Consider the following 9,385-nt stretch of genomic DNA (forward strand, 5'->3'; position numbering starts at 1 on the left):
GTCCTAAATAGATAAGATAGGGTAAGATACTATCTTTATCTGTATTTATATTTATCTTAGTTTATTTTGATTTCTATTTATCTTGGCTTTTTGCTTTTGAGGGGCACAGGGGGGAGGTCACAACAGTAGTGTAAGAAGCAGCAGACAGTGGTAAAACCCCTACAGATGGTAAATAGAATAGTCTTACAAAAGCAAAGCTGCTGTCTGAGGTGGAAGTAGAGAATTAAAGGTAGTGAACATTCTAGAACTGATTAACTGATTGTGTGGTTGAAGAGTAAAGTAGCTTGAATTTGTCAAAGGATTTAAGTATCTTGTATGTAATTACGTATATTTTTAAAAATGCTCATAGATAGTTCCCAGAGTCAATTAGTTTTGGGTACATTGTTAAAAATAAAACTTCCCAAAAATTGTAGGCTCTAAATATATTTTTAATTCTTGATTATTTTTTTCTTCTTATTTACTGCTTTGTGTCTCAAGATTTACAGGCATAAGTACTCATCAGATTTAATGATCAGTATATGAAAACAAAACTATGCTGGCCGTAGCTGTTCTATTCAGGGTATATTTTATAAAGCATTCAAAGGCTGAATATTCTTACTAAGAAAAATTGGCATTTAATTAAATGTTTGAATAGTAATCCAGTTGTATGTATTTTTGTGTATTACTCCAAAGCTTATATTTTTATAGGTATGCTGTGCTTAGCTAATATGTAGTTTTAAAGTGGAGTTAGACAATCTCTGCATTTTTAAGGTCTGGGGTCAATATATTTACTAATACATTCATTACATTTTGAAAATAGACTTGATTACAAATGCACATTGAAATAAATTTGCATGATTGAGGGGCAATACTTTGCAATTGTTTAGGTAATTCTAAAATATTTACTAATGTTCAGTACACAGGTTACAGTACAAAGTAGGAGTTAAGAGTGCATTAGTAAAAGAATGACGCAAAAAGACAATGTTGTTTATATTCAGAAGAAGCCATAAGCCTTCACTAGGCAAAGAAAACCAACTACTTTTACTGTTTCACAGTTCTAAATGTGGGATTTTTTTTTCCCCTCAGATAATTAATCATGAATCTATACTTCTAGCACAAGTATGTAAAATGTCACAGAAGAAGCTCATTAAGAGAAATGTGACATTTTGTACTTAAAGCTACATAAAGCACAGATGTTCTCTTTGAACATTCTCATTGAAAACAATATACCACAATCAGTCTTGTTCCAGACGTTGCTGCTAGCAAAAGCTAGCAAAAGCTAGCTACCTAACTGGAGTAGGAAGGCTTCCAAAGCAATACTTGGCTCATAACTCTTGAATTCCCTAGTGACCTAGCGGTTCTTATGCTAATCCTGATCTGGAAGTAGACTGAGGATGGAATCTGGGTCTGCTTGGGTTATCATCAGCCGTAAATGTAGGCTTTGAAAGTATCCAAGACAAGTCAGTGGTATATTGTTGTTACGTTGACCATAACTCATAACCAGTTAACAGCTGATAAAAGAGTTATCTCACTTGTTGTGTTAAAAAAGTAAAAAGTCAAGAGTTTCAACTTTCAGGTAACTTTTTTATTTTTTTATTTTTAAGTGATTGATGGAATAAACATGCCCTTTGGTCTTAGCAGTACAATCGCCCATCCGTATCCCCTTTTCAAAATTAGGTTACTAGAAAATGAGTATAAAGAAAGAAACTTGGGCATTATGGTTTGGAAAGAATGCCATTGCATAGTGTGGTTCTCCCCACCCCTTCTCCTGTAAACAAAACCTTCATGTGTGCTGTTATTGCTGTTTTGCAGGTGAAGTACAGCAGTGATCAGAGGCAGATGAAAGGTAGACGTAGTGTGATTCTAGACACACCTGAGCTAAGGCATGTCAAAGAAACACAAAACAACATCTCAATGGTAGGGTCCTTCTTCCTATAACTAGAATATACTAAGAAATGGCACTTGACTTCCACTGGATTTTTCCTTCCATTAATATAGGTAACTAATGAAACTCTCTGCTCAAATATGGAAGGAATATTTTCTTCTTATGCCTGTTAAGGGAGTGTTTGCTAACTGCATATGACTGTAATGAACATTTTCAAAATACTAATAAACAGTTTTCTAACAGATAAATGTCTGTTCTTTTTTTTTTTTTTTTTTTTTCTTGCTTTAAAAGAAATCCTCATTTGAGCATCACACATTTTGACTGGATTAGGTGACACACTGCACCTTGTGCCTGTGCATGTTCCTGGTTTCTGTGTGACTTTTGTTCCTGGAATGAGTTGTTTTGTGTGCATTTGCTTGTGTGAGAATGTTTGTCATTTTTAAATCTTTGATGATTAAAGATTAAGATAAAAAGTAAATATAATCAGGGATACCACCTATATAACTCTTACTAATACTGGTTTTGTTTCAATACTTTGTTATATAACACTTTCTACTTTAATGTCTTTGTTTTCCATTTTTTTAGATTGTTTTTTAAAGCGGATTTCTTAGAATAAATGCAGTTTGTTATGATGTTTATTTTATGTTTCTGTTTAAAGCCAGTGATCATATGATAAAACAAAAGAGCAAAAAAGTTCCCTTTTGTTTTTTGAACCTGTGTGTATAATCAAAATTCTAAGTGAATGAAAGTACTTGAGTTCTGAAGAACTGTTACTAGTGGAATATTTTCCCTGACAGATGTAGTTGTCTACATCACCAGAGAGCTACCCTAACTTAGAGAAGAGTTCCTGATGATCTCCTGAGGGCTTTTCCTGTTGTTTTTAGTGGTTTCTGTGACTGGAAGATGATACTTTACTGCTGGAATTAATGTCTTACTTGGTGACAGAGCAAAATAAATGAAAAAGTGATAATAAAATATCAGGAAATTGGGTCAGGGAGCCAGTCTGGGTGGCCTGCCCAAGACTTCTGTATCTCATATGTATAACAATTCTGTTGTGGTGCAAAACCGAAAGAATGTAGTGCCTCATAAAGAAACAAATATGCCTAGAATAACCATTTGCTGTTAATTGCTGCTTTGGAAAAATGTGATTCCTCTTGTTTTCCTAGGTTAAATATCATGAAGATTTCGAGAAGACAAAGGGCAGAGGCTTCACCCCAGTGGTGGATGATCCTATAACAGAGCGGGTGCGGAAAAACACCCAAGTTGTAAGTGATGCAGCATATAAAGGGGTACACCCACATATAGTTGAAATGGATAGAAGACCTGGAATAATTGTTGGTAAGTTGTTAAATAATGCTGCTATCCAAAATACTGTGAGAAAGATGAAAGCCTTTGCTCATGTTCTTCATTACAACAGAGAAAAATTGCTCACAAATTTCATTTTTGCTCTTTTCTCAGTGTGAAACTTGTGTTGAAACAGTGGTTCAATGCCAACTTCTAGGGAAGTAGTAATAGGTTGTTTTTTTTTATAAATACGGTTACTCGGTGTTGTTGCTTTGTTTCTGAATACTGACTCCTTCATTTGGCACAGAAAAACAATGATTAAAGTGGTGGTTCTCCAAGATTTAAATGTTGCAGACCAGATCAGATTTCCACTTAGACCAGTAAGCTATTTCTCTAGAGCTGACATTAGTCCATGTACTACTTGTTTTAGAATTTCACACAGTTTTTTAAGTAGTATGTAACTCATGAAAAACATGGTAGATCTCTAGTGAGCCAGAAACCAGTATTCAGAATGAATGATCTAAAAGGTGATAAGATAAGACCAGATGTTTGAGTGTAGGATGCAAACTACATTGTGTTAGGAGACAAACTATTGCAATAGCAAATCTTAGAGAGCCACACATTCTGGATCTAGTGCAACAACTTCTTCAGATAAATCAGTGTATGTACAGACCCAAACACCTGATAAAATACTTCAATAGCTAGAGGTGGTGCAGACAAAGAGAGAAGGAGAAGCACTTGCAAGATTGCAGTTTAATGTGCACTCCAGTGCATATTTTAAACCTTTTTCTGCGTTGCATTTGTGCTGTACCCCAAAGTGAGAATCATGAATGTAATCTTGTGTTTGGTAACTGAAGGCTTGCTAACACAAACAGATTAGGATTAAAAACATCTCTGAGAAATTCTTGAGCTATGTGACTGAAATATTAGTAATTTTTATTGCTGCTTATCAACCTGGAATACTTTTGTATTGAAACAGACAAAAATTCTTAGCTATCCATATCTACCAAAACAGCAAAAATAGTGTCACTATTTAAGGGAAATGACAAAGCTAGGAGCCTAATATTTCAGCTTCAGGCTTTTTCAAAGTGACTGCGATTATAGTATCTTCTTGTTTAAAAAGCAGCAGTGTGCTCCCTGTTCAAGGAATGTCTTTGGCAGCTGCAAAAAAACAACTCTGACTCTTGAGTTTTTTTGTAGCTGATAAAAGTTCAACCAGTTAGAAAAAGTATCTCTGTTAGAATTCATCTGGCTGGTTTTTAAGTATAATCAGTGAAGCTGTAACAATCTTTTTCAAGTGCCTGATTGCTAAAATTAATATCTGTGCTCAGGAAAAGGCACTAGTTTTAGCCATGTTAAAGCCATCTAAAACCATCAAGATAAATTAATCCATCTGAGCACTGGCATTTAATTAAATGTTTGAATAGTAATCCAGTTGTATGTATTTTTGTGTATTACTCCAAAGCCATCTAAAACCATCAAGATAAATTAATCCATCTGAGCACTGGCTCTGTGACAAAAGAGACTTCATGATTCTCACATGAGTTTAAGGGTATTTGAAATTGACATAAATTACCAGGATGTTAAAACTGTTAAGTGCTACAAATTGCCAAGATCTGATTCTTTGTACGTTATTTCAGATTACAAAGACAGATAAAATCAATACAGAGCAGTGGCTGCTGCACTCATGCTGCCATGAAGCCATACTTTTTAAGATTTTTTACTTATCAAGGCATGAGCAAACAGAAAGAGGCGGATACTCACCAGTTCTTCCACCCCTCTCAAGTCTTTTGGTATTTTATGTGGTTGTGTAATTAATCATCATTAGGACTTGCACATAGTTTATCAAAATATTGTACATTGGCTTTTATACCTTTTGTCAAGACAAAGTTGTTGGCATTATACTTCACCTTATAGGAGTGAAAATAGATAATACATAATGTGCATAAACTGAATCTATTCCAAGGCCATAGGATTTGTTTCATTAGCTCTGACTGTTCTTTCCATTTCCATTAATCATTTGAAATACGACATATTTGGGGTCCCCGCAGTCCTGTTTTATCTACCACCCATTATTTAACTTTGTACCACTCAAATAGACAAAATAAACAAGCTGGGAAGACAGTTATTTTTCCCATTTCCCAATGGAAATCTTAAAGGCAGGTCTGCTCAAGAAACAAACCTCTAGTAAAAGGGTGTGATCTGAAATATTTATGTTTTAAGTGATTATGCTTTATGTAAAAATTTTATTTTAAGCCACTTTTGAGAGATTAAGTGATTACTACACTTCTGTGGCATAGCAGTAATGAATTGTGTATATTACAGATTGCTGTGAATAGATTGAGAAGTCACACTGGAGCTGATTATGCATTTGTTACAAGCTTCTTTTTGTGCAACACTCTAATTATTTGTTAAAAATTTATGAAAACAGTGCTTGAATCTGTGTTCTATTTTATGCTGTGTTTATAAGTAGAGCTCGGACATGAAATGAGTTTTTTTCTCATGGATTCTTTTTCTTTCAATATTCCTGTTCAGACTTCAAGAGATGTTAATAATTTATTTGTGTGAATTAAAGTTGTAGGTTACTGAATTGAATGAATTTCAAAAATGCTTTTCAATATTGTGATAATGGATCAACATTAAGTCCACATCCCTGGAAATTTAGCTGTTTGAAAGACAAGGAGAATTACTGCTTAAGATCAGGAGTGGGCTTCATCTTACCCAAACATAGATGTCTAAAACATAGATTTCTGCAGCTGGATTTGTCACTCTACTTCCTTTTTTTATATTAATGAGAAAAGATAAATACTTCTGATCTTAAATGACTTGAACAACTTTTAGAAGTTTATTTTGAATAAGATGAAGTATACCCTTGATTCTGCTTATTTAGCCAATTTGCAAAGTTGACCTTAGACTCATTCCCGCTGTAAGAGGTGGACAAAGGGTGCTGATGGTGGTCTGGAGAAATCATTTGTAGCTCTGATAATTCTGTTTCTCCTGTGGAAAAGAGCACTATTATGTGATATTTAACGTGTTTCTAATTATTTAGATTTATGAAAATACTATCCTTAAATTTAGAAAAGAAAAAATAAAAATGGAGAAAATAATGCTAACTCTTAAAATAGATACAGCTAGTAGTTTAAGCTGGAAATTAATTTTTTTAAGTCCTTTCAGGTGAACATCTAGATGTTTTAGTTAATTTTTAGATGAATGTTAAAACTCACTGCTTCCATACTTTTACTTCCTTTATTGTTTGTCTGTCCTATCACTTCTGTGCTTTGGGGAAAGATCTTAAGGTTTGGCGCACAGATCCTGGCTCCATCTTCGACATTGATCCTCTGGAGGACAATATTCAGTCTAGGAGTCTGCATATGCTTTCTGGTATTGCTTATATCCTGACTTTTCACCAAATCCACTTTTTTAATTTATTTTTAATTGTTTATGAAACAAAGCTGATACAGGAAATTTTCATGTCGATATGCCAGCCATCCGTTTTATATGTGTGCTTTGTTTTTGCATATGTGTGTGTGTGTGTATATACATATATATATATATAAATATATAAATATATATATATATGAATGCTTTATGGAAGTACGTTCTAGGAATTACAGCCATAATCACATGTTCAAATAAGAAATGATGAAAGAAATCTTGTCCTAAACAACAATTACTCATACCTACTCATTGTTAGGAATAGTCCCTTAAAGAACATTGACCTTAGTCCTCATAGTATGTAGGAATTTCAAACAGCTGGACATCACTACAATTTTAGAGATACAAAAGTTTGGCATATTAATGAGATTTTTTTTTTCTATGCAAATTTTGCTTATGTAGCACAATATTATTTCTTATGCTATTTTTTGTATTTCTGAGGATTATAATTTATCACTGTTTATAATTTAAGGATAGATGGAAAAATAGGGAAGTTAATGTAATAGGCAAAAATGTATTGGCTCAACAGGTTCTTTTGTTTGTTTTAAAATATGTTTATTTTGAAAGCTTAGCTTTGCACATTTATCTTTGCCACTGAAAGTGGAATCCTAAATATCAGTTACATGTCCTGCAGCAGCATTCTACATGCACTTCTGTGAATGCAGAAATTAAGGAACTTTTTGATTTTCGACTGAAAATTTTCATATGCTTCATCTCTTTTTTTTTTTTTTGAGTACCCTACCATTTCAGCTATTCTTTTAAACCAGAGAACAAACTTAATTATATCTGATTTTGAAGCAACTTTCTGAACTAATAATGTTAAAAAATGTAGACAAAATTTTGTACAATTTGTTTTTGTCTAATTTAAACACTATCAGTGTATGAATATCAGTGTTAGCAGTAGTTGTTATTGCTGTTATTGTGCTTTTCTTTTCTGTAATCTATTTACTGTGATGTTATTTCTTTCTACCTTTGTAGAAAGAGCGAGCCGCTACAGTAAGCAGTACTTACATTCTACAAGCTTGGGAGATTATAAATCAGATGGTTCTGACACGAACCCTACCTTTTCTTACTGCAGTGAGATAACAAGGCCATCTGATGAAGGAGGTAGCCTTATTCCCACTTTTTTCACTAGTAACACTGTCATAATGTATTGAGACCTCACAGGCCTGCATTAACTCAATATCCTCGTATAGTCACAAATCATTGGAAACTGTGTCTTGCACAGATTATTTAAGGAAGAAAAGCAAAATTCCCAGTCTGCACAGTTTCTTGCATGCCATTTTGCTTTATTGTGTATTCTTTTTAACCATTTTGAGAAGTGTGTCAATTCAAAATCTCTACTAACTCCCATTTACAGTGCTGAAGTTGAGGGTGCATTGTGTTTTTGCAAAACTAGTGTGTCGGATTATTTTTTCATGAAAGACAAAATATAACTGAAAAAAATAATCCTCTCCACAGAAAAATTAAATTTACCACATTCTTTTTAGTGAACAAATCAACCGTATGAAAGCATTTTGTTGACAGAACTACTTTTTCCCATATCAACTTTTTTGTGCAGGTTTTTGTGGCTGTTTCCATCCTAAAAGGAAAAGTAGGAAAGTCTGATGGCTTTCTCCTACGTGGAAGTTTTCTCAGAGACTTTTTTTTTAAGGGTTTTTATTTTAGAACACTCTGCATATTTTTCTCAGTAGTTTCATCTTTGGAGACTGAAGCAGAGAAAGGACTGGAGTCTTATGTGTGGGAGGATGTAAGATATGGAAATTAATTTGTGTTGTATGATCCAGTGCCAATCATAGAAACCAAGCTGAGTTGCTTAAAGCTGTGTGTGTCCTGGTGTAAAGAGTGGTGTGATAAAGTGAAGGCTGCAAGTAAAAATTTAATTTGTATTTTTCCTCAAGCCCACTGTATGTAACAGATAAAGAAAGAATATGCTACAATCAGAAGAAATTCTGGTTTAGGATTAGTCAAGTTAGTCAGTCTGACTCAAGTTTAGGCAAGCGGTTTGCATCCAGTCTTGTTCAACATCTTCATCAACGACCTAGAAGAAGGGATAGAGTCCATCCTCAGCAGTTTTACTGATGATACAAAGCTGGTAGGAGTGGCCTTCACACCAGAAGTCTGTGCTACCATTCAACAAGATCTGGACAGACTGGAGAGTTGAGCAGGGAGGAACCTGATGAGGTTTAACAAGAGAAAGTATAGAGTCTTGCACCTGGGGGAGAATAACTGCATCCGTCAGTACAGGTTGGGGACTGACCTGCTGGAGAGGAGCTCTGCAGAGAAGGACCTGGGTGTCCTTTTCGAGAACGGGTTAACCATGGGCAGCAGTGAGCCCTTGTGGCCAAGAAGGCCAATGGTATCCTGGGGTGCATTAAAAAGAGGGCGGTCAACAGATTGTTCTCCTCCTTGACTCTGCCCTGGTGAGGCCACATTTAGAATACTGTGTCCTGTTCTGGGCTCCCCAGTTACAAAAGAGACAGGGATCTCCTAGAAAGAGTCCAGTGGAGGGCCACAGAGATGACAAAGTGTCTGGAGCATCTCCCGTATGAGAAAAGGCTGAGTAACCTGGGTCTGTTCAGCCTGGGGAAAAGACGATTGAGCGGGAATCTGATTAATGTTTATAAATATCTAAAGGGAGGTAGGAGGTGAATGGATGAGGCAGGCTCCTCTCAGTGGTGTGTAGCAATAGAACAAGGAGTAATGGCCTAAAACTTGAACATAGGAAGTTCCATACAAACATATGGAAGAACTTTTTTATGGTAAAGGTGAAGGAACACTGGAGCAGGCTGCCCAGGGAGG

The 9,385-nt window shown here is 35.0% G+C and overlaps 1 protein-coding gene across 1 annotated transcript; it reads left to right on the plus strand.

Annotated features, from left to right (window-relative positions):
• The first annotated feature begins 1,671 nt into the window (after window positions 1-1,671).
• LOC104911449 (nebulette-like) lies at window positions 1,672-9,053 on the plus strand. The gene is made up of 4 exons (XM_010712648.3): window positions 1,672-1,896; window positions 3,031-3,202; window positions 6,437-6,529; window positions 7,562-9,053. The coding sequence occupies exons 1-4, from the start codon at window positions 1,711-1,713 to the stop codon at window positions 7,738-7,740; spliced, it is 630 nt and encodes a 209-aa protein (XP_010710950.1). The 5' UTR covers window positions 1,672-1,710; the 3' UTR covers window positions 7,741-9,053.
• The last annotated feature ends 332 nt before the right edge of the window (window positions 9,054-9,385 follow it).

Source organism: Meleagris gallopavo, chromosome 6 (assembly GCF_000146605.3).
Source record: "Meleagris gallopavo isolate NT-WF06-2002-E0010 breed Aviagen turkey brand Nicholas breeding stock chromosome 6, Turkey_5.1, whole genome shotgun sequence".
In the NCBI taxonomy this organism is placed as follows: Eukaryota; Metazoa; Chordata; class Aves; order Galliformes; family Phasianidae; genus Meleagris; species Meleagris gallopavo.

Coding starts and splice junctions, on each gene's coding strand:
- LOC104911449 (XM_010712648.3), top strand. CDS start 1,711: ATGCCATTGCATAGTGTGGTTCTCCCCACCCCTTCTCCTGTAAACAAA. Junction 1,897..3,030: donor CACAAAACAACATCTCAATG/GTAGGGTCCTTC, acceptor TTGTTTTCCTAG/GTTAAATATCATGAAGATTT. Junction 3,203..6,436: donor AAGACCTGGAATAATTGTTG/GTAAGTTGTTAA, acceptor CTTTGGGGAAAG/ATCTTAAGGTTTGGCGCACA.